General features: G+C 48.4%; 2 protein-coding genes across 5 annotated transcripts; one reads left to right on the top strand and one right to left on the bottom strand.

The window, feature by feature from the left end:
• Positions 1-107: 107 nt before the first annotated feature.
• ndufaf5 (NADH:ubiquinone oxidoreductase complex assembly factor 5) lies at positions 108-18,243 on the bottom strand. Of its 3 annotated transcripts, none has more exons than XM_025908419.1 (12): positions 18,143-18,243; positions 10,902-11,272; positions 9,136-9,176; positions 4,596-4,659; positions 3,535-3,582; positions 3,335-3,438; positions 2,634-2,673; positions 2,325-2,522; positions 2,174-2,234; positions 1,594-1,677; positions 534-616; positions 108-356 (listed from the first exon to the last, which is right to left on the bottom strand). In XM_025908419.1, exons 1-12 carry the CDS (start codon positions 18,162-18,164, stop codon positions 270-272), a joined length of 1,203 nt encoding a protein of 400 aa, XP_025764204.1. In that variant the 5' UTR covers positions 18,165-18,243; the 3' UTR covers positions 108-269. The 3 variants fall into 3 exon arrangements, with proteins under 3 accessions (XP_025764204.1, XP_025764205.1, XP_025764206.1); XM_025908420.1 differs by lacking the exon at positions 18,143-18,243 and adding an exon at positions 12,054-12,075; XM_025908421.1 differs by lacking the exons at positions 4,596-4,659; positions 9,136-9,176; positions 18,143-18,243 and having other exon boundaries at positions 10,902-11,264.
• Positions 11,438-21,647, top strand: esf1 (ESF1, nucleolar pre-rRNA processing protein, homolog (S. cerevisiae)). Of its 2 annotated transcripts, none has more exons than XM_005461290.4 (14): positions 11,438-11,555; positions 12,774-13,150; positions 13,359-13,669; positions 13,755-13,868; positions 13,958-14,067; positions 15,876-16,028; positions 16,620-16,734; positions 16,916-17,096; positions 17,183-17,332; positions 17,431-17,558; positions 18,168-18,258; positions 19,336-19,427; positions 19,508-19,654; positions 21,139-21,647. In XM_005461290.4, the coding sequence occupies exons 2-14, from the start codon at positions 12,796-12,798 to the stop codon at positions 21,463-21,465; spliced, it is 2,274 nt and encodes a 757-aa protein (XP_005461347.1). In that variant the 5' UTR covers positions 11,438-11,555; positions 12,774-12,795; the 3' UTR covers positions 21,466-21,647. The 2 variants fall into 2 exon arrangements, with proteins under 2 accessions (XP_005461347.1, XP_005461348.1); XM_005461291.4 differs by lacking the exon at positions 11,438-11,555 and adding an exon at positions 11,600-11,801.
• The last annotated feature ends 2,390 nt before the right edge of the window (positions 21,648-24,037 follow it).

Here is a 24,037-nt window from a genome sequence, read left to right on the forward strand (position 1 = left end):
TCTGCGCTGAGCTGCTGCTGTGTGTGTGATATTTGAGTGAACATGACTTTGAGTGTTTCAATCCCACTTTAACCGTTTGGTTTCTCTCATGTTTCAGCCATGCGAACAGATGTGTCAGCTTTTATTTTTAGATTTCTAAAAGACAACTTCCTGTCAAAGACAAACTCTTACAACATCGTATTTGTCATCTGTACATCAGAGTTCATGTTTCTTGCCCCTAAAACATTTTATTTTCATTAAATATGGCGTCTACAGTCGGCTCCGAGGCTCTACGGTTGGTCCGTGCCGCTTGGTCGGCTGATCTTTGATAAATCTCCAAACGACACGGTGGCCGAGCCTCGCTTCGCCGGTTTGGCCTGAAAGGGAAAAAACGCTGAAGTCATGGATCTAAAATCAGGTTTTTCTAAAACCAGAAGCTGTTTGTTAACAAACGGTGAGTATTCTGCCACGCTCACGTCCTAAAGATGGAGATCGTTCCACCGTGAACGCAGCAGAAACAGACTGAAGCGCACGGAGCGATCAGGTGTTCTCACCTGAGACTCGTGAGGCTTCCAGCCAATCATGTAGAGGATCTCAAAGGTGGCGGGGATGGAGCCGTCCTCACTGCCGTACATCTCTGAAACATTTCAGGCACATGAGAAAAACACAGTGACACATGAACCGCCACGCTGTGACTAAAGCTTCAGTCTGACGCGTCACTGATGAGCAAACAACAGCCGGCCAGCAAAGAACACGAGTGGAAAGCAGAAGTGTCAGAAACACAGTGTCTGCTCTGACTGGCTTTAGTGTTTATTCAACTATTGTTAATTACAAGGAAAATAACTGTTTGTTTGTTAGCGGAGACGCAGATTCCAACCCAGAAGCTTCTCACTTCAGTAGAACGCGGTGCTGCACGTGCTCGTGAGAACAACGTCAACCTCATTCAAACTGAGGCCACACCTCCACCTCTATGCTGATGACCCTCTGCTTACCTGTTACCTACACCGCTGCCTGTGCTCACCTAGCATCAGGTTAGGGTTTAAAGCAGGGGTGTCCAACTCCAGGCCTCGAGGGCCGGTGTCCTGCAGGTTTTAGATCTCACCCTGGCTCAGCACACCTGAATCACATGATTGGTTCATTACCAGGCCTCTGGAGAACTTCAGGACATGCTGAGGAGGTCAGACATTTAAATCAGCTGTGATGGATCAAGGACACATCTAAACCCTGCAGGACACCGGCTCTCGAGGCCTGGAGTTGGACACCGCTGGCTTAGGGTTCAAAGGGTCACACTGTGATCAGGTGTTCTTCATCCTCTGGCTGTTTTTGTTCTCAGGGGAAAGATTATTAAGCACCTTCATTATTTCAGCCCGACGACGTCTCCTCATCACTCCGGTTTGTACACGTGCAGCTTTTCTGGCTTCCTGCTCAGACGAGGTGAACGTGGAGTCGGTGAGCAGGCTGCACCAAGCTGTTGCTTTGGACCGATTCCCTTGCATGCACAGGGCAGTACGAACAAAATCGTCGAGTCCACACATTTTGTGAATCTGACGCTACTAATACTCATCAGTGTATCACATGTCATTTAGCACCAATCAGACAGCAGCTCAGACTCACCTTTGTAAATCGCTGCTGCTGCTAAGATGGTGTCTCTGTGCAGCAGCGACTTCCTGTTCCACGCACAGTTACTCTCACCCATACCTGCACGGAGTCAGAGCACATCACAAACACTGAACTTTTAAACTTTGACCTTTAATCTAAAGTTTCTTTAAACTGACACAGCCTCACGAATGACCTCAGAGCTGAAACTGGTTCCGAAATCAAACCGCAGTGAGGTCATCAAACTGTTTTAGAGAGTTTAAACAGCGAATCCTGAAATGCACTCACATTCAGGAGGAGCCTCTGCAGCTCAGTTTGAAGCCTGTTTGCAGGTAAATGAAAGGAGGAATAAAAACAGCACGTTCACTCCACGAGCCTCCATCCTGGGACTCGGTCACCTAAACCTCTGTGCTGACGACTCTGAGAGTCGCTCTGACCTACATAATCAAACTGAAGTCGTCATTTCTGGCTCTACACTCATTTATCAGGTGCAGATCCTCAGCGTGCAGTTCGCGTCCACGTCAAGACGACGACTGTACAGCCATGTTTGAATGTTTCAGGAGCGACATGAGTCAAACGAATGGTTCCCAGCTCGTACCTTGTAAATCCGTCATGACTTCCATGATTCCTGGATAATGAACCTGAATGTCATCGATGTCCTGGAACAAACAGGCGCAGGGGTCAGAGGTCACCGCGAGCTGATGTTAAACATTCTGCGTGTTTAACTAACTGCAGCCATGCTGACTCACCACAGTGAGCATGTTGAAGCCAGCTTGGCCCAGCAGGTTTCCCAGGTCGGTGACGGCGGTGTAGGGGGAGATGTGGGGCGAGAACCCGCCCTCCCGCTCCGTCTCGGCCAGCTGCAGGGAACAGCGCAGCTCATAGAGCGTCTCGCCGCCCACCATCGCTCCGATGAACACCCCGTCCGGCTTCAGCACCTGGTGAATCTGAGAGGACGGCGCACAGTAAAACGTTAACGGGCGAGCTGCAGTCAGAACGACGGCACAGCGGTGAAAACCGTCGGTGATCATTATGCTATCGCAACAGGTTCATCTCACCTGTCTGAGAGCTCCAGGCAGGTCGTTGATCCAGTGCAGACTGAAAAACACAGACGTGACTTTCATGAAGCTCAGCTGCAGTTTTAATGAGCACACATGTTATTCATAACAAAGCCTCTCAGTCTAAACCGACTTTAGTTCATACATTTTAATTTTTTAAAATCACTCGTTGCATTTCTGGACATAGAAGTCTAACGACATGATTAACCTGCAACTTTTAGGTCATTATTATTTATTTACGATGTCCTCCAGTTCTATTAGCAACCATTTAAAAATATATAAGGAATTTAATCTGTTTAAACTGTGACTGAGATAATCAGCACAAATCACATGATTAATATATTTGACTTCATTTACATTAAACAGTGTAAAAAACCATAAACAGGAAGTTATTAAAAAGCTGTGAAATGAAGTGAAACAGGCGCAGAGACTCAGAATGAGCAGGTAAGACGGTAGAACGAGGTTCAAACTGAAAACAACCACAAAGACACACAAATTATAAAAAAGACACAAAAACAAGAAAACAGGAACCTGACATAAAACACTACTGTAGGAACCCATTAAAAAAGCTTGGACGCCATCTCGTGGCTGAAGTTGGTACTGCAGCAAACAGTCGGTCACTCACGAGCTGCAGTGAAACGAGCTGCAGTGAAACGAGCTGCAGTGAAACGAGCTGCAGTGAAACGAGCTCCGGTACTCACGCCAAGCTGCTCACCACCAGGTCGAAGGTGTTTTCTTTGAACGGCAGAAACTCCTCGTCAGCCAGGACGCAGTGAGTCGGGATCTCGCTCGGCCTCCTCCGTCTCTGATCAGAAAACAACATTCACATATGAAATTAGAGGAGTCTGCTTCAAACTCCTGCCCCCGTCTGTGATATCTGAGGACGAGTCTGAGGACCCACCAGAGACTGCTGGGAGACGTCTGTCAGGCAGAAACGCTCCACCACCTCCTGCAGGACACATCGTCGGCACAGAGGTCATCATAACAGCAGCGCACACAGACATGCAGCAAACATCTGAGCTCATGTAAATGGTAAATGGCCTGTATTTGTATAGCGCTTTACTCAGTCCCTAAGGACCCCAAAGTGCTTTACATATCCAGTCATCCACCCGTTCACACACACATTCACACACTGGTGATGGCAAGCTACATTGTAGCCACAGCCACCCTGGGGCGCACTGACGGAGGCGAGGCTTTAACGTTCTGCTCATCTCCTGCTCTCTGGTTTTATTCTTTGACTCTGAGCAGCTTTGCATGATTCGCAGCTCAGAATAATCCGTCTTTTTCTGATTCTGTCTGAAATGTTTTAGCTCCTGTCTCCACTTTGTGCTGATTGACCGACTCTGGGAAGCCTACAGAGGGGCAGCACCCAGAGCCAGAGAGCTGTGCGTCTGTACCGGAGCTGTTATAGGTTCAATTTTATCTCAGTTTTGAATTGTGTTCAGTTTTACTCTCAGTGTTTCTGTCACTGTGGTGTCGTCTCTGCAGCTGCTGACTCTGAGTCTCATATTCACCTAAAAGCTCCTCAGACAGTCTGTGATCGCACAAATCCAAAACTATAAATAAGAGTTTCTCTATAACTTTATTTATTTTGGTTTTCCAACCTCACAAAAAGATTTCAGTTTTTTTATTTGATTGTTTTGGTGAACTACATACAGTTTGTGGAGATGACCATATAAGGAGATATGAACGACATCAGCTCGTCACCGAGGTAACAAAGACTCGTCTGAGGCCTTTTCTGCACACTGAGCTCGTGATTTTAGGTTTATCATGTTTAATATGAGCAACATTGTGAGGTCATAACAGCAACAGCAGAGCTTTAACCTGAGCTGTGCTCATCAGTTCATCTCTGATCAGGAAATCCGATCCGTCTGTAGCTGCTGAATACACGTGATGATGTCACAGTGGTGACCTCAGTCAGTGGGTGTTGCACACACACACACACACACACACACACTGTACTTTGCTTAAATGCTCTGCGATGTGACTTCTTCCTCCGCCGATGTCCAGCGCCAGAGGAAACGTCCTGAGGAGACAGGAAGACAAACGGTGACTTTTTTTTATCCTGTCTTCCTTCTCTCACCCCAACCGGTCGCAGCAGATGGCCCCGCCCCTCCCTGAGCCTGGTTCTGCCGGAGGTTTCTTCAGGGCCGTTACGCCAGGCTGCTCTTTGTTGACTTTAGCTCTGCTTTCAATACGATACTCCCGGACAGACTAATAGTTAAACTGCTGGAAATCGGACTTCCATCTACCACCTGCTGCTGGATCAGAGACTTCCTCTCAGACCGTGTACAGAGAGTTAGAGTGGGGCCTCATCTTTCCTCAGCCTGAACACCGGCTCTCCACAAGGCTGTGTACTGAGTCCCCCACTGTACACTCTGTACACACATGACTGTGTTAGTTCCCACCCAGACAACGCAGTCATCAAGTTTGCAGATGATACCACCGTGGTGGGGCTCATCTCTGGGGGAGATGAGACGGTGTACAGAGCTGAAGTTCAGAGGCTGTCAGATTGGTGTGTAGATAACAACCTGGACCTCAATACCACCAAGACAAAAGAACTGGTAGTTGATTTCAGAAGGAGGAAGTCTGAGCTGCAGCCTGTCAGCATCAACGGGGAGTGTGTGGAAAGGGTCTCCAGTTTCAAGTTTCTGGGTGTGCACATAGACACAGACCTCCAATGGAGCCCAAACACCTCGGCTGTTTTGAAGAAGGCCCAACAGCGTCTCCACTTTCTGAGAATCCTCAGAAAAATGGACCTGAAGAAGGAGCTGCTGACCGTCTTCTACCGCTGCTCCATTGAAAGTGTGCTGACATATTGCATCGGTGTGTGGTTCTCCAGCTGCACCACAGCACACAGAAAGGCACTTCAGAGGGTCATCAATATGGCCCAAAAGATCACTGGACATCCTCCTCCCTCCCTGAAGGACCTGTACAGCACTCGCTGTCTCCTGAGGGCGTGCAGCATCCTACGGGACTGCACACACCCAGGACACCGGGTGTTTAAGCTGCTGCCGTCTGGCAGGAGGTCGCAGTAAAGTTAGGAGGTACCGGCCAGCGATTCCATCTGTTATTATGGGGAATGTGAGATCTCTCCCCAATAAAGTCGACGAACTGGCGGCTCTTACCCGACATCAGAGGAGCTACAGGGAGTGCAGCCTGATGTGCTTCACAGAGTCGTGGCTAACTGCGCTAACTCCGGACTCACACGTAAACATGGATGGTTTTCATCTGATCCGGGCCGACAGAACAACAGAGAGTGGTAAGAAGAGAGGAGGGGGTCTGGCTGTGTTTGTGAACGATAGATGGTGTAACTCTGGGCATTTATCTATCAAAGAGACGCTATGCTGTAAGGACATCGAGCTGCTAGCGGTTAGCATGAGACCGTACTATCTACCGCGAGAGTTTACACACGTGATTATGATAGCTGTGTATGTCCCGCCCTCTGCTAGCGCTGCAGCAGCCTGTGAGGTCCTGCACACTGTAACCAGCAGACTCCAAACACAGCACCCTCAGGCCCTTTTCCTGATCTCTGGGGACTTTAATCACATCTCCCTGTCCTCCACTCTCCCCACCTTCACCCAGTATGTCACCTGCCACACCAGAGACAATAAAACATTGGACTTTTTGTATGCCAACACCAAGGAGGCATACAGCTCATCACCTCCCCCTCCCCTGGGGGGCTCAGATCACAACCTGGTTCATCTCCAGCCTGTGTATAAACCTCTAGTACAAAGAGAACCAGTAGTGAAACGCACAGTAAGGAAATGGTCGGCAGAGACTGAAGAGGCCCTGAGGGACTGTTTCCGTTCTACTGTGTGGGACGACCTCTGCAGCCCCCTGGAGGATGACCTCAACAGCATCACAGACTGCATTACGGATTACATGAACTTCTGTGTGGACAACACCGTACCCATCAAAAAGGTACGGTGTTTTTCTAACAACAAGCCATGGATAAATCCTGAAATTAAGGCTCTCCTCAAGGAGAAGAAGAGAGTCTTTAGATCTGGAGACAAACAGGAGCTGAGAGTTGTTCAGAAGAAGCTGAAATGGAAGATAAGGCAAGGAAAGGAAAACTACAGGAGGAAGATGGAAGAGCAGCTGCAACAGGACAACATCAGAGGGGTTTGGAACAGCCTGAAGACAATCTGAGGACAAAAACCAACCCCCCAGGCTGCAGGAGACTTGGGGTGGGTGAATGACCTAAATAAATATTTTAATAGGTTTGATCAAACACCCACCCCTCCCACAGCATCGTCCCCCCTGCTGCAATCTCCCTCATCTTCAGGGACTGCCTGTCCTTCATCTCAGGACTTCACACCTCTCAGCTTCACACCTCCCAGTCATTACACCCACCCCCGGCTTCTGTGGACTCCAACATACACCCCCCTCCCCCAAAATCCACTCTTTCTATCTCAGCACTTCAAGTGAGGAACGAGCTTCGCAAGATCAAGGTGCAGAAGGCTGCAGGTCCAGATGGCATCAGCTCCAGGCTCCTGAGGTGCTGCGCAGATGAACTGTGTGGCATCCTAGGTTATCTGTTCAACCTGAGCCTGTCACTGGGGAAAGTACCACAGCTGTGGAAGACCTCCTGTGTGGTACCGGTACCAAAGACCTCCCATCCCCAGGACCTCAGCAGCTACAGGCCAGTAGCCCTGACATCGCATCTGATGAAGACCCTCGTGAGGTTGGTTCTAAACCATCTGTGCCCCCTGGTGAGGTCTTCATTGGGTCCGCTGCAGTTTGCTTACCAGCCTGTCATCGGGGTGGAGGACGCCATCATCTACCTCCTGCACCGAGCTCTGACTCACCTGGAGAAGCCTGGAAGCACTGTGAGGATCATGTTCTTTGATTTCTCCAGTGCTTTCAACACCATCCAGCCACGACTTCTGAGAGACAAGCTGGAGCTATCGGGAGTGGACCACCACATGTCCCAGTGGATACTGGACTACCTCACAGAACGTCCACAGTATGTGAGGTCACAGGGCTGTGTCTCTGATACGCTGGTCTGCAGTACGGGGGCCCCACAGGGAACTGTGCTGGCACCGTTCCTCTTCACCCTCTACACTGCAGACTTCTCCATCAACTCTCCACGCTGCCACCTACAGAAGTTCTCTGACGACTCTGCCATAGTCGGCCTCATCACAGGTGAGGACGACTCAGAGTACAGACAGTGGACTCTGGACTTTGTGGACTGGTGTCAGCAGAACCACCTGCTGATCAACGCCGGGAAAACCAAGGAGTTGGTGGTGGACTTCCGGAGACGCAGACCCACCACACTGACACCGGTGAACATCCAGGGAGTGGACATTGAGATAGTGGACTCTTATAGGTACCTGGGTGTTCACCTGAATAATAAACTGGACTGGAGCCACAACACTGATGCTCTTTACAGGAAGGGTCAGAGCAGACTCTACCTGCTGAGGCGGCTGAGGTCATTTGGAGTACAGGGAGCGCTTTTAAAGACCTTCTGTGACTCTGTGGTGGCATCTGTCATTTTTTACAGTGTGGTATGTTGGAGCAGCAGTTTATCGGCAGCTGAGAGGAAGAGGTTGGATAAACTCATCAGGAAGGCCAGCTCTGTTCTGGGATGCACCCTGGACCCAGTGCAGGAGGTGGGAGACAGAAGGACTCTGGCCAAAATAACATCTCTGATGGACAGAGTCTCCCACCCCATGCATGGAAATGTTGCTGAACTGCAGAGCTCCTTCAGTGACAGACTGCTGCATCCTCGATGCATGAAGGAGCGTTTCCGCAGGTCCTTCCTCCCTGCAGCTGTCAGACTGTACAATCAGAACTGCTCCCAACAATCATAGATGTTTACATCAGCGCTGTAACTGCAATAAGTTAATCAATCGATTCGCACTACAACCTGGTTTGCCTCTTATCTGTAGTTATTTTATTTAATTTAATAACTGTACAGTACTCTGTTTATAGTAACCATTGTCCTTAATGTAAATATGTAAGAAAAATTGTGTATGTTTCTGTTCTGTGTACTGTTTGTTTGTATATGTGTCTATTTGGCTGCTGTTACAACCAAATTTCCCCTTGTGGGACAATTAAAGGATTATTCTATTCTATTCTATTCTAAGTTTCTGTGATGTGTCGTGTTGTGTTTTACTTTCATTTCATTTTATATATACTTTGTATTTCATTGTACTATGTTGTGCAATGACAATAAAGAGTTATCTTATCTTCCTGTTAAAAGGGAGTTTTTCCTTCCCACTGTCACCAAAGTGCTTGCTCATAGGGGGTCATATGATTGTTGGGTTTTTCTCTGCATGTACTGTAGTAGGGTCTACCTTACAATATAAAGCGCCTTGAGGCGACTGTTGTTGTGAACGTTGCAATAGAAACAAAACTGCATTGGAGTAATCTGGCTGTGTGAACGTTTCCTGGTCTTTGACCTCCTCAGATGATTTCTATGACTTTTGAAGCAGACGTGTCTCTCTGTGGTTAAACTATGTGAAACGTGGGTCCAGCTGCCTCGTCATGAACTCACCGTGCGATGTCGTAAACCCGATCGGCCACTCGACTCCCGACCTGCAAACCAACAGCACAGGGCGTCTGATCAGTGAGGATGGGTCTGGTTGTTATAATGAAATCATTTTCCCCCTTTAGACAAAATCCACCAAAACAACAGGAACCACGTGTGATTCATTCAGTGAGGTCATCACTGATGGTGACGTCAAACCCAGCTGCAAATTCTGATCTCATTCTCTATGATGCAGATGTTTGATGAGGCTGAGGATGAGCTGAAGATGGACACGAGTCCATCAGAGGGACCGCTCAGGGTCAGAGAGGCTGACCTGGTCTGAGCGTGTGCAGAGGAGGGAGGGTGGAGGATGAAGATGGAGCTGCAGGCAGGAGGAAGAGGAGGACATTTTTGGTGCAGGTCAGTCAGGAATACTGATGTCATCAGTGATGATTTACGCTGGTGAGTAACACGTTTTTATAAACAATCCTTCAAATGAAGCGGGCTGCTCGGAGGTACCCAAGGCCTCATCCTCGCCATCCCGACTGGAAATGACATCATTAATTTCCTACGCATAACTACACGTGCGCAGAGCACACAGAAACTCTGTTGATAAATTGTTATTTCATTTTCTGTGGAAAAACAAAGTTCACCACGTCCGTAGATCTGTAGTTATGCACAATTATAACAATAGTGGCTTAAATTTGATAGATTTCAGTTCCCTAAATGATGCTTTCAAAAAAGTGGATTAAAAACATCCATGTGGACTTCCTCTCTCATCACGTCTTTTCACATTTGGGTGGCTTGGACTTACAATATTCAGAAAATCCCAAAGAAAGTCAAACTTTCATCAGCAGACTCTTTGATCTGTAAACTTCACTGTTCTCTACAAATAGTTTATATTTGGAACATCTGTAACATTCTTTACAAGATCAAATCGCTCTTCTTTGAAAACGGGTTTAATGATGGTATTCTTCAATAACACTGGCTCTTGTATAATTACTCAGCGTTCCTTCCAGGTATAACATCCCAGTATCCCCACACCTGTCCATGCTCCGCCCTGTCCTGACAGTCTCCTTCAGGTCAGATGTGTTTCTCCTCTTGTAGATTAGGTCCTTTTATCTCTGTTCCTCCTTCCGTTTCTTTCTGGACTCATCGATGTTGTCAAGGACGCTGACTGGATAAAGGTTTGTTCTTTGCCACAAAAATTCCTCCTTACTAACAAAGTGAAGCAGATTTCATTTAAGCTCATTCATAGATTTGATCCTGTTAAAGCTTCCTTCAAAAACAGAAGAGCGATACAGAAACATTTACGTTTGCTCAGGTTTTATGAAACATATCGTTAGTTTCATCTCTGACAGCATCTTATCAGAATTTGTACGTTTTTACCAAAACGTGTTATTTGGTTTTACTGACTTTAGTGAGAAAGACTCTCATGCTTTTCCCTCATTAACCAAACTCCACATCCATAAATGTAAGCTCTCCACTCTCAGGACAGAAACAGAACAGTTTGTTCCTCTCACAACAAGAAAGCTTTAAAAACATGAATATTTGTAATATTTTAATGTCTTTAGTTAATTATTCAGCGTCTCTGTATCTCTCACTTTCCCCGTTTAATCTGTATTTCTATCCTGTGTGTTTAATTATACATACTCTTCCACTGTGTTAGAATTTTGCACTACTGTTGTACAACGTGTTCTCTGTGTGTTGTGCTTGTTGTTAAAGTTTCTGTTGAAATAAAGTTGGAGAAACAAAGACACAGAAAACCGGACAGGTGTGGTGGTGGGGCTCACCTCCTCCCTCAGGTAGTCGTACTGCTGGCTGTCCTGCAGCTGGGCGGCCCAGTCCTTTTGCCTCTGCTTCATCTCCCTGCTGAACACGTTCATGCGGCCTCCGCCCGACAGCCCGGAGCGCCCGGTCCCGGAGCGCCCGGCCCCCGGTCGCCCGGTCCCGGAGAGCCGGCTCCAGCTGCCCGCAGAGCTCGCAGGGCAGCCGAGCCGCAGGAGCCTCCGACACAGCCTGCCGCTCATCCCACGGAACACACTCACAGACACCAACACGGAGACTTCCGATCCTCCACACCGGGTCACCTCCGAGGGGAGAGACCCAAAACCCGGATCGGCCTCAGCTGAGCTCACCGGAAACCCCGGAAACGGATCACAGCCTGAGAACGGAAGTAAAATTAAATAAAAAGTTAAAAAAAATAATTAAAATGAGTAAAATTAAAACAAATAAATAATATATAAATAAATACAATCATAATTAAATAAATAAAATAATTTGCGTTTGTTGTTTGCTGCGTCACTCTCTGTGTTTAAACCGCGTTTCGCTCCTGTTTGTCCCACTTCGCTCGCCTTAGAGAAAGGGGTGGGGCGGAGCAGATGATGCTACAGTGTTGCATGCCGGGTAAACACGTGTGAGAGATCGCGGAGGAGCAGACACTGTCGGTAAACTTTCGCCAGTTTCTGAGTTTCTTTTAAAGCTCACGGTGTTTCAGGTCTTTCAGATGTTTCAAGTGTAGAAGTGCCGTTTCCGGTCCTCTCAGGTATTTCCGGTGCTCTCAGCTATTTCCGGTGTCTCCAGGTTGTAAACATGAAAACAGAAAACCAGGCTGAGGTGTGCGGCACAAACTGAGCGATGATTTCAAACCTGCTCATCTATAAAACCTCCAAAAGTTTCAGAGGAGAAAACAGGCAAGAGCACAGAGAACGATTCAAAACCGTCAGATCAATAATAACGGTCAGATCAATAATAACAGTCAGATCGATAATAACGGTCAGATCGATAATAACGGTCAGATCAATAATACCCGTCTCGGCGCTGCAGTCTGAGCCTGAGCGGCTCAACGACACTGATACATGTGAGGTCATCACCAGGTGCTGCGTCGGTTCTCACGCGTCTGTGATGACAGTGAGAAATAAAGGGCGTGTTTACACGCCGCTGACCTCTCATGACCTCAGCTGGACCTCAGCTCCTGCCTCCTCAGAGGATCACAGCCTGGAAGCCTGTCTCAGCGCTCACACGGCGAGAGGCGAGTCCACCCGGGCAGGTCGCCGGTCTGTCAGCCACAGAGAAACACACTCACACCTGAGGCAACACTAGAGTCACCTGTAAACGCAGCATGTAGGAGGAAGCTGGAGAACTCCGAGGGAACCCAGGCAGGAGCCGGGAGAACCAGCAGGTTCTAACCCAGAGCTACGAGGTAGCCGTGCCGTCCACTGGACCGGCCTGCTGCACAGACTGTCTCCACACTGCTCCTGCACGGGGGGACAAAGTGGGTGTTTGGGGACAAACTGTGGTCGGCCTGGAGCTCGGAGGAGGCAGGAGCGAGTCTCCGTCCTTCAGGACCAGAAGATCCAGCGGAGGTCATGAAGGAGAAGGACCGGCTCTGTACACACTGACATCACAGAGTTAATGTTGTCCACCACTGCACGTTTCTTTGCTCCGCTCCGCTTCATCGTTGTTGGCATTAAAATTATTTTAAACGTGAGCATTTTTAGTTCTACAACCTCATAAATCCAACATGAGCCGGTGATTAATGAGGATTACTGAATGACCCTGAATGCCACATGTGTGTCCATCACGAGGCTCGGGGTTGGGTTTGACGTCCGAGCAGAAACCAGCTCGGTGTGAAACGTGGTTTTTAACTGGTTTTTGTTCTGCAGGTGACGCTGAGATTTTACCGCCATGTCGTCCAAAAAGCGCCCAGACGGCGATGAGCGCTTCCTCCGGGTCCAGAAGGACCCGCGGTTCTGGGAGATGCCTGAGAGAGAGCGCAAAGTCAAGATCGACAAACGCTTTCAGTCCATGTTCCACGACGAGCGCTTCAAGGTCAAGTACACGGTGGACAAACGAGGGCGGCCCATCAACCACACCTCCGCTGAGGACCTGAAGCGCTTCTACAAACTGTCCGACTCGGAGGAGGAGGAGGAAGCTGGCGAGGGCAAGAAGGCGGCAGAGGTGAAGAAGAAGAAGGAGAAGAAGAAGAAGGACGGCAGCGCCAAAACAGAGCAGCCTAAAGGAGCAGCGAGTCTCTCTGAAGGTCAGGAGATGTTTTCATGTTAATGAACTTCAGGTAAAAACACTGAAACGGTGACGAGCCGTTACCATAGCAACACCGAGGCTGCTAACCCAATGCAGCGCTCTATGTGGATGATTGGTGGGGGGGTGTCTAGGTGACCTTTGACCTTGCTCAGGTCAGTGTATCAGAAATGATTTGACGGTCTCTCATCTGTTCGATGCTGACGCAGGTGGTGAAGATGATGACGAGCAGCGGTCTGCAGAGGAGGAGGAGGATGAGGATGACCTACGCGTCTCTGATGGCAGTGAGGAGGAGAAGGATCAGAGTGACGAGGCGAGTGGATCTGATGAAGAGGAGTTGGGCCTGGATTTGGGGGACGACAGCGACAGCGGGCCGGATCTGGCCCGAGGGAAGGGCAACATCGAGACGAGCTCGGACGAAGACGACGAGGACGACGTGGACGCCGTCCTGAGGAACGAGGAAGAGGAGATCGAACACGACTGGGGGGAGCTGTGCAAAGACGCGCCGCGGAGCGATGAGGTGAGGCTGCGTGCGGTAAAAGCTGAAGGTCAAAGGTTAGTCTGTGGCACCGGGAAACGTTGCTAACACGATCTCACCGTGTCAGGTGTCGGCGCGGCTCGCCGTCTGCAACATGGACTGGGACCGGCTGAAGGCCCGAGACCTGCTGGCTCTGCTCCAATCCTTCACGCCCAAAGGCGGCGCCGTGCTCTCTGTGAAGGTAAGGAGACCTGCGTGGGTTTGTCTGTGTGTGGGCGGAGCCGGGAAGGGCTGATGATCAGCACAGTGCATGCTGGGTTATGCTTGCAGATCTACCCGTCAGAGTTTGGGAAGGAGAGGCTGAAGGCGGAGGAGACTCAGGGACCAATGGAGCTGAAGGCGCTGCCCGACGACTCAGAGGACGACACGGAGGAGGAGAGGTAATGATGATGTCACAGAGAGGCGGGATTTAGATGCAGTGTTCAGCCAGACTTTAACTGTGTCCCAAAACGTAGGCTGCATCCTCCTGAGGACGCATTTGTAGACCGATTATGTCACAGTAACGCGCCGAAGGCTGTCCAAAGTCGTGGACTCCTCCGAATCCGGCCGACAAATGCGTCCTCCTTTTCCCCAGATTTGAAGGATGGGTCGGGTGTGTCCTTCGTGGCCAAACCTATCCCAGAATTCATAGCGCGGCCCAGCCATTTCCAGTTTCCAACAATGGCGGCCGCTACTTAGTTTTAACATTACTCTTATTAATCTTTCTGGGTCACAAAATAAACTTTTAACATATTTGCAGGCGAGAATGTAGCTGTGTAAACTTCAAATATCTGCTCGGTTTATCAAGACATCGCATATTTGCAAAAGCGCTCCGACGTTTTCGGAGACGTCTGTTACCCACCAGCTCGATAGCTAGCCGGGAGCTCGAGGGTCACTAGAGCCGGCGAGACCAGCGAACTCCCCGCACATCGTTTTCAGACCCCCCGCGGTCTTTGGCTACTCAGGTTAAACGTAATATATAAGTCACTTAGACAACCTACAAATGATATTGTTTGGCTTTTTTCAGTGTTTTATTTGTTTCTGAGTAAATCGGTTTGGCTGAGAACAAAGTTATTAGATTAGATTAAATAAAACTTTATTAATCCATCGGGTGGGTTCCTGCTTGGTTTTCACACAGCTGAATAAACGTCAGACAGAAAACCGATTAAACAGAAGTGTGAGACAGTCGAGAGTTTACGCCAGCGTCCTGTTATATTTTAGACAGCAAGGAGCAGGCGGCTGAGTTTATTAAACTCCACCGAGACAGCGGTGACGCAGATCTGAAGGCTGCACCGTCCCATTTCACAGCCGCTCACTTCCAGCCTTCTCGGTCTTCCGAGGACCCGGCCCACGTAGACCACGAAGGCCGGGTCCTCAGGAGGACGCAGGCTAGGTTTTGGGACACAGCTTTTGTTAGTTGAGCAGCTTGTGGGAAGGTTTTTGTCACGAGGCTGCATCGGCTCTCTGATAGTCTGGCACCGGCGAGACGTTTGCTGGCTTTACTATTACTTTTCAATTACATTAATATGCAGGCCACTTCATTAGGTACACCTTGCTGGTAATGGGGTGGACTCTTAATTCTTCATGCATCAGATTCAACATCTGCTGGAAACGTTCCTCAGAGATTTTGGTTCACGTTGATGTGACATCATCATGACATCATCGCACAGGTGCTGTAGAGCGTCTGCAGAAGCCGTGAGTGCAGCGAACTCATCGTGGTGTTCTAGAAACCGTCTGACCTGAGCTTTGCTGGAGCAGCACTCCACACCATCACAGCAGCAGCGCCGTGGTCTTCTGCTGCTTCAAGGTTTAGATATGCTCTGCCCTCTGCTAGCATTTCACCCAGGGAGCCGCTGCTCGCTGCAGATGTTTGGAGGGAAAATCCTGCAGATCAGCAGAAGCACAACCGTGACACGTTCAGGTCTATGAAACCTCCTTTCTTCATCAGTCGGGTCCTCAGTTTGAACTTCAGCATGTCTGCATGCGCTGAGCTGCTGCCCTGTGATTGGCTGATCAGGTATTTGCATTAACAAGCAGATGCACAGGTGTACCTAATGAAGTGGCCAGTGAGTAACTGTAACCTTATTGCTTTGAAACAAGCTGCATTTGGACACCAGTGATTCAGTGTAGACTTAAAAACAGCTGTGCAGTATCAGGGCAGGGCTCCCTGCTGACCTGTCAGGTGGTCATGAGTGTTGTGTGCTCTCAGGGTTTACAGGGAGAAGCTGCGGGACTACCAGTTCAAGCGTCTGAAGTATTTCTACGCCGTGGCGGAGTGCGACTCGGCCGAGACAGCGGCGCAGATCTACGGGGAGTGTGACGGCTACGAGTACGAGAGCAGCTGCTCCGTCCTCGACCTGCGGTACGTCACCACACAGCATCGACGCAATGCGCACACGTCATGCTCACGTTAGCGAAAACTGATCCGAGCACGAGAGAGCGCGAGCGCAGCGCCTGGACTTTAGCTGGGCTCAGACCACTCACAGTTCAGACCTGCGTGTCACTGAGCAGTCTAAAAGTAAATGATTCATGTGTTCCTGTTGATAAACTTCCAGCTTTCCCAGTTTCAGTTATTCCATAATGAAGGTTTTTAGATGTAGTCGTTCCCATATCTGACGTCTGCAGGGAAGCCAGGAGACGCCGTGTTTTGGGATCCAGGATCTGAGTATTTACTTAACATTCCCGGGTCCCAGCTGAGCTTCGATCCATGAACTTTAGTTCAGTCAAAGGTCTGAACTAAAGTTCACGCGCTGCAGGGTCACCATGATGAAAACGACAGAAATATTAATGACACGCGTGTAAATCATCCAGTAATTACACACAGATTTGTTCTAGCTTGTTAAACGTGTCACGTTACTGTTGTTCAACTTTAATGTTGATTATCGACTTTAGAAGGTCGTTAAAGGATCTCACGGCTTGTCTTCTTCTTCTTCTTGTCTCCTTACGCGAGCAGCTTCGTTCCCGATGACGTAAAGTTTGACGAGGAGCCCAAAGACATGGCGACGGACATAAACCTGTCGGCCTACACACCCAAGCTCTTCACCTCGTCTGCGACCGCCACCTCAAAGGTAAGCGCTTCCCCGACACTCGCCATCAGAGGCGACAGGAAGAGTGTTCGCAGACTTCAAAGGTGTGATGGTGTCAGGCAGGTTCACCTGTGTGAATGAAGTTTGTTACTCAGCACTGACGTCAGGGCAGGAGCTCAGATCCGTGCTTCAGCCGGTGACGTGTTTGTGTCGACCCGATCAGGTGCAGCTGACGTGGGATGAAACCGATCACGAGCGCGTGACGGCCCTAAACAGGAAGTTCAACAAAGACGAGCTGCTGGAAATGGACTTCAGAGCCTACCTGGCCTCCTCCAGCGAAGAGGAAGAGGAGGAGGAAGGTGGTGGTGACGGAGCCTTTGAAGAGGACGTGAAGACAGCGGCAGGTGAGAAACACGAGAACATGAAGGTTTTCTGACTGCTGAAATGTGAAAGCAGCGCCGATCAGGTGTGCTGTGTTTGTGTCGGACAGATGAGCGGGTGGTGGAGGTGGAGGAGAAGAAGAAGAAGAAGAGCGAGGAGCAGATCTCCAAGTACAGAGAGCTGCTGAAAGGCATCCAGGAGAAAGAGAAGAAGGTGCAGGAGGACAAAGACATGGAGATGGAGGTCACCTGGGTGCCAGGTGCGAGCACACAGCCTCACTTCCTGCTTTCTTAACACGAGGAGAGGTCGGGCCTGAAGGCGGGGCTTGTTTTAAAAGTGTTTTTCTCCACGACGCAGGCCTGAAGGAGACGACGGAGCAGCTGGTGAAGAAGAAGCTGGAGGGCAAAGACGCGCTGACGCCCTGGGAGGAGTTCCTGCAGAAGAAGAGAGAGAAGAAGAAGCAGAAGAAGTGTGAGAGGAAACAGGTGAGGGCGTGGCCTGCAGACGCAAATGGCGCCTTTGTTAGATGGAACGTTCCAGCCTTCGTTAGCAGCAGCATTCTTACATCATCTCACTCAATGTCGGCCTTCAGTCCTGAATAAATCGAGGAGTCAGTGATGCTCTGCTGTTACAGCTGCTGCTTTTACTTTGATATGTCGGATCAATTTCCTGAATCAGTTATGGAAAACAGAACGTACTGAATTATCCATCAGCAGTTCGCTGAGTGAGGCTAACGCTGCAGGAACGCAGAATTATCTGTGATCAGCTGTAATTATAAACCAGCCCTGAGCTTCTGGTCCCGGTCCTGGTCCTGGTCCCGGTCCTGGTCCTGGTCTTGGATAATGCAGGCTATTGGAGCAGGAGAGGTTGAGACGCTGCTTGAATCTTCGTGCAGACAGGTCTGCTGAGAATTCGAGTTTGTTCTGGTTTCAGTCCAACACGTGTTGCTTACATCATCCTGAGGCTGCAGCCTGATTGGCCACTGACGAACGCCTCTGAGCCTCTTTATGCTGAGCGTGAGACGTTTGTATTCACGCCGATCTTATCCAAGTATGATGATGTCACTGACCTGTCTGATGGTTTCTCTTCATCAGGGAGCGGGCGAGGGAGCACTCAGCGACGACGAGCTTCCTCCAGACGTCGACCTGAGCGACCCCTTCTTCTCCGAGGAGCTCGGTGCTGCAGGTGTGCGTGCGTGTGTGCGTGTGTGCATGCGTGTGTGTGTGCAGTGTTGGGGAGTAACGGAATACATGTACCGCCGATACGTATTTAGAATACAAAATATGAGTAACTGTATTCCGTTACAGTTACCGTTTAAAAAGGTGGTATTCAGAATACAGTTACTTTGTTGAAATAAATGGATTACACGGCGGTACTTCCCTGTTTCATATTGTCGCAGGTCAGGACTGTTTGGGTTTGTTTGACAGCTACGTAATGTTGTTCCAGGCTGCAGCTTACGGTTGCCATGGTTACAGGGTGACGCTCTCTCTGCGTGTTTCCTGGGTGAGAGAGCGCTTTTTTGTTGTTGTTGTTGTGCTAAGCTAATAGACAGAATGCTACAGGCATAGCTCTAAAGAATGTAGCATCATGGGCAGTGTAGTCCGTGCTGCAGGGAGAATGGACTGCCATACATGTTATGTGTCTGTGAGCGAGGGAGGGAGAGAAAGGAAAAGTCCGAGCTGTCGCGGAGCAAAAACGGGAGCTGGAAGCATGTAAATATAATAATAACCACTGCAGCCAAGAAGAGTGCCTGACGAGCCCAGCTGTAAGTAAGCTATTAAGACTCAACGGTACACTGTGTTTGTGTTTTCCTCCGGAAAAAATAAGTTCTGTTGGAGCCTTTCAACGCCTCTCTCTGTCTCTGGCAAGCAAAGTTGACCCAGACAACAAAGTAAAGCTAGTTTTCGGCTACCAGCCCGACATGGAACCCACCGTATTAGTCAGAGGTCCCTTTACTACTGTTTGGAGCCGCGGACCTTCAGTAACAGTAATAAATCACAGCAATAGGACATTCACGTAGTTGTAAACAGCACGATAATATATTAAGTAATCCAAAGTATTCAGAATACGTTACTCTCATTGAGTAACGTAACGGAATACGTTACAGAATACATTTTGGGGCATGTATTCAGTATTCTGTAATGGAATACATTTTAAAAGTAACCTTCCCAACACTGGTGTGTGTGTGTGTGTGTGTGTGTGTGTGTGTGTGTGTCCGTGACCACCAACAGAGTTTCAGCACCTCTGATTTTATCTCTGCAGACGTGAAGAAGAAACAGAAAGGGAAGAAAAAGAAGAAGCAGGAGGAAGAGCGGCGGACAGCCGAGGAGGAGGAGGAGCTCCAGAAACAGAAGGTCAGAAGTCGCGCCGCAGCACGGCTGGTCCTGGATCTGATCGTGTCTGCCTGTCCCACATAAACTGTGTGTGTTTCCAGGCTGAGATGGCTCTGCTGATGGACGACGACGACAAACACAAACACTTCAACTACGATAAGATCGTGGAGCAGCAGAACCTGAGCAAGAAGAAGAGGAAAAAGCTGCTGAAGAAAGGGGAGGAGCTGCCAGAGGATGACGACTTCCAGGTGAACATACTCTCAATGGCTGCTGGCTGAAAACTGTAAAGAGGCGCCAGCTTAACCTTTGACCTCTGTGATTTTGTGGTTGCCTGAACTGAACAAGATTCAAATGAAAGTGAACAATGTGCCGATGTGAACACGCGAGGCCAGCGTGCTCTTATTTTAGGCAGACGCGCAGTGATCCAGGCTCACTGTTAGCCACTAGTGGTGCAACGGATCAAAACTCTCACGGTTCGGATCGGATCACGGTTTTAAGTCACGGGTCGGATCAATTTTCAGATCAGCGAAAAAAGACAAAAATTAAACATTTACTTATTTACTTCAATAAGTAAATGTTTAATTTTTGTCTTTTTTGCCTGTTAAAAACATTCAACTCAAGACTCATTCCACCCAATTATATAAAAACAAATTATGAAACAATATAGAGCAGTTTAGGGCTTTGTATCGACCACTCAATTCAATTCAATTTTATTTATAAAGCATCAAATCACAACAACAGTCGCCTCAAGGCGCTTTATATTGTAAGGTAGACCCTACAATAATACATACTGTTCATTATATCGCACTCTGCTGTGATATAACGAGCGGTCACGGTCACGTAGCTTTCCGTTGCCCTGGAGCTCCACCCATTTCCAGTTAGAGCAACAGAAGATGCCTGTGACAGTTCAGCCATAACTTTAAACTTCTCCTGCTCATACATGCTTGGAACGATCTTGGACGCGCAACGGGATATCATAGCGGGGCTCAAGCACGTTCATCATAGTTTGAACCCCATGTTTTGCACAACGGAATACGGCCTCCCGTCTGCAGCTAAACACCCCAGTAGCTTTTGTAATAGCTTTAGCCCGGTCGGACTGGGCAGCAAAGGGCTGCTTAAATACCGCAAACTCTTCTGCTCCGCCACTTGGACCGCTAGCGCTGACCATAACTATCGCTTGACAGACCCACCACGCGCACCATACACATACTTTTTTCTTCTTTTTCGAATCTTCGGATGACGTGCGTGCCGAACCGTGGAGTGGGATCGGTTCAGAATACAGATCAACCGTGATCCGTTGCACCACTATTAGCCACAGTACAATAGAATAGAATAGAATGGAGCTTTACTGTTGTTATACAAGTTCAACAAAATTCAGGCTCTCTGCTTTTACAGACAATAACAGCAGTGATAAATAAATGATTAACCTTAGTGATTAAGTTAGAGTGCAGTGATGGAGTTATTCTGCATGTAGCATTGGGTGTGTGGGTGGGGGTGATGGAGGTCACGCTCGGGGGAAACGGCTACTCCTCAGTCTGTTTGTGCAGGATTGATTGGTCTGCATTGTTTGGCTGATGGCAGCAGGTCACATGATGTGACTGCGGTGGGAAACGATGGCGCTGACCTTCAGACACGTCTGAGCCAATCCAGGCTCAGATGTACGTGAAACTCATCCTGACCTCACGATACACCTGGAGCTACTCTGAAATGTCCCATCTGTCCCTCTCTGCAGGTGGACGTTAAAGACCCTCGTTTCCAGGCCATGTTCACCTCCCATCTCTTCAACCTGGACCCCTCCCACCCCAGCTACAAGAAGACCAAAGCCACACAGAGCATCGTAGCCGAGAAGCAGCGCCGGCGGGAGGAGGAGCAACTGCGCCTGGAGGCTGCTCAGGAGGTCACGCCCACACAGGTGGAGAGCGGCGGGAAGAGTCGGGAAGCAGATACTGACGCTCGGGCGACAGCGAAGCAGATGGACCCGAGTCTGTCGCTGCTCGTCAGATCCATCAAAAGCAAAACGCAGCAGTTTCAGGCCCGCAAGAAGCAGAAGCTGGTGTAGCTCCAGACGTTAGCCACATCCATCAGGCGCTGTAAACTGATCACGCAGGATCTACTTCCTGGACTGCCCTGGTTATTGTGTTAATATTTTTGTGTGCAACGGGAACCTGACAGCAGGACGAACGTGGAAGTTTTATTATTGATGTTTCACAGAACTGAGATTAAAAGGATTAAAAACACAGAGTCATTCGTTTGGATCGCTCCTTCGCTATAATGCTGTAATATCGTTCTGTTCAGGCAGGCCATGTCACCATCCACCTGTGAGTCAAAGAGGCCACGCCTCTAATCAGCAAACTTTAATGCAGCCTTCCATCCTGGCCGAGGGTTAATAATCAGGCAAACGTTCCAGAAATCCGTACAAAACCCATCAATTCATCCGAGTTTTCCATGAAAAGGTGATGAGAACACAGCCTCCCTCTAAAAATGCTGAACTTGGCATTTATGTGATATTCCTGCTGTTTGATTGGCTGAGAATCACCAACAGTGACATCATGTTAAACTACAGACAAAATCGGCCTTTTCTGTAAACGTCAGACAAGATATGAGTTCAGAGACGCACTCTGCCCACACTGAAAACGGGTGACAGCTCCAAATCTGACTTGATGGTGCTAAAGCTGCTCCTGTGTCACGGACACATCACAGACGCTTCCGTTATCCAGATCAGAATGTTTTAGTCATCCCAGAGGAAGTTTTGTGGTCACAGTCGCTCCAATACAGACTAATAAAATAATACAATATATTATAAATTTACAAAGAAATATCTGAGTTATAAACATCCAGATTCTTACAGAGAAACTTAGTTATTTCCACTGTGGAGGACGTGCTACAGGCTGTAACTGCTGCACTGTGTGCTGTGCATTAGATGGAGGAGTTGTGCAGAGATCCACTGGCAGGAAGTATTTCCTGTGTCGTTCAGTGGTGCATTATGGGTAATCGCAGCCTTTCAAAGAATGTGCTCCTGTGGCTGGCGAGCACGTCAGAGAGTGGGTGGGAGGTGTTGTCCAGCATTGTCCTCGTCTTGGACAACATCCTCCTCTCAGACACCACCCTAAGGGAGTGCAGCTCTGTCCCCATCCTCAGCTTGTCAGACACACAATGTGGAAGACTCACAAATTGTGGTCTTCCTGTCCGGTGATCAACAATCCAGGGCACTGGAGAGGATCCACCTGCATTGCCGTCAGCTTATCACCCAGAAAGGTCGGCCCGATGGTGTTGAATGCACTGGAAAAGTAAAAAAAAATGACCCTCTCAGTGCTCGCCGGCTGGTCCAGGTGGGTGTAGACATGATCGAGCAGGTAGCTGATGGCGTCCTCAGCTCTGAGGCTCCGTAAGCAAACTGAAGGGGATCCTGATGGGTCCTGACGGGTCTGATAGGTCGGAGATGGTCCAGGATGAGTCTTTCCAGGGTCTTTGTGACGTGGGAGGTCAGTGCCACAGGCTGTAATCCTGGGGCCACTGGGACATGAGCAAAATTATCTTCTTTTAGCAAATTGTCATTATTATTATTTGAGCAAAATTACTTTTTTCAGATTTGTTCTGGATTTGTGATTGAAATAAATGTAAGATTATAAAAACTAATGGTCTTGACCCAAAACTGTAATATTACAATATCAGAAATACCACACTGTCAGGATTTCAGAGAACCATTAAAAACAATCAAAACTACAACATAAATGTAACAAATGAAGTATTTTCTCTGTCCTGTTATACATAATCCTCTAAATATCTGCAGGGCCTGAACAGTTGGAGCTCAAAGTCTGCACACCCCAAATAAAACCCTATCAAATAAAAACAAACATTTATCAGTACTTGTTCCTCCATTTAAACAGAATAAACAGCCTGCGTAAGCTGTCGTCTGTGTGACGTCACAGAGCCGGCTGCCTGCAGGCGCTCGGAGGAGTCTTCGACATGTGTCCAACAGTGGCGGGTCTAGAAAATTTTTGTTGGGGGGGCCAGGTAGGGGCACAGATTTGGAGAAGGGTGGCAGATGTGATTGGCAGATAATGTTAAAAAAAATTTCTACCAACCGTTAAGTGTTTACTCAGCATTGAAGGACAGCAATATTTGCATAGTATTTTTACTGACATATAGGGCACATATGTTTTGGGCAAAAACATTTTTGAATATTAAAATATGAACATTTTTAACAGTTGGCAAATTAGCCAATGCAAAACTTTATCTGCCTATTAAAAAAAGAAGATAATCTTCTTACAAACTGCTGTTTGATTTTGAAACAGGAAAAAATGGGGAAACAACTGAAAAGACTAAAATTTGAATCAAACCTGAAAGCAAGTAAATACTTTCTATGCTGCCTTATGGTAAACTTTGGTAATATTGATGTATAAAGAACAACACTGGCTGATGATGAAATACAGTCAGCTGGCATGGTGACACTGCCAGTATTAACCTGCAGGGCTGGACTGGGACACAAAAATCAGGCATTTTGACTACAGACCGGCCCACCAGGTATTAAAGCCATAAAGCCTTTGAATGAAAACAAACACTGTTGTGACAGTGATGTACACTGTCTTGTTGGTATATGTATGATTTCTATACATTTTACGTCAGATAAA

This window comes from Oreochromis niloticus, linkage group LG6, assembly GCF_001858045.2.
Source record: "Oreochromis niloticus isolate F11D_XX linkage group LG6, O_niloticus_UMD_NMBU, whole genome shotgun sequence".
Classification (NCBI taxonomy): domain Eukaryota; kingdom Metazoa; phylum Chordata; class Actinopteri; order Cichliformes; family Cichlidae; genus Oreochromis; species Oreochromis niloticus.

Excerpts from the sequence above, each read along its gene's own strand:
- ndufaf5 (XM_025908419.1), bottom strand. The coding sequence starts at position 18,164 with ATGAAGAGAAACCATCAGACAG. Across the intron at positions 3,439-3,534 it reads ACGTCTCCCAGCAGTCTCTG|AGACGGAGGAGGCCGAGCGA; the intron begins GTGGGTCCTCAG and ends TTTTCTGATCAG. Across the intron at positions 2,235-2,324 it reads GCTTCAACATGCTCACTGTG|GACATCGATGACATTCAGGT; the intron begins GTGAGTCAGCAT and ends TGTTTGTTCCAG.
- esf1 (XM_005461290.4), top strand. The coding sequence starts at position 12,796 with ATGTCGTCCAAAAAGCGCCCAGACGGCGATGAGCGCTTCCTCCGGGTC. Across the intron at positions 17,559-18,167 it reads AGAAGTGTGAGAGGAAACAG|GGAGCGGGCGAGGGAGCACT; the intron begins GTGAGGGCGTGG and ends TCTCTTCATCAG. Across the intron at positions 19,655-21,138 it reads CAGAGGATGACGACTTCCAG|GTGGACGTTAAAGACCCTCG; the intron begins GTGAACATACTC and ends CCCTCTCTGCAG.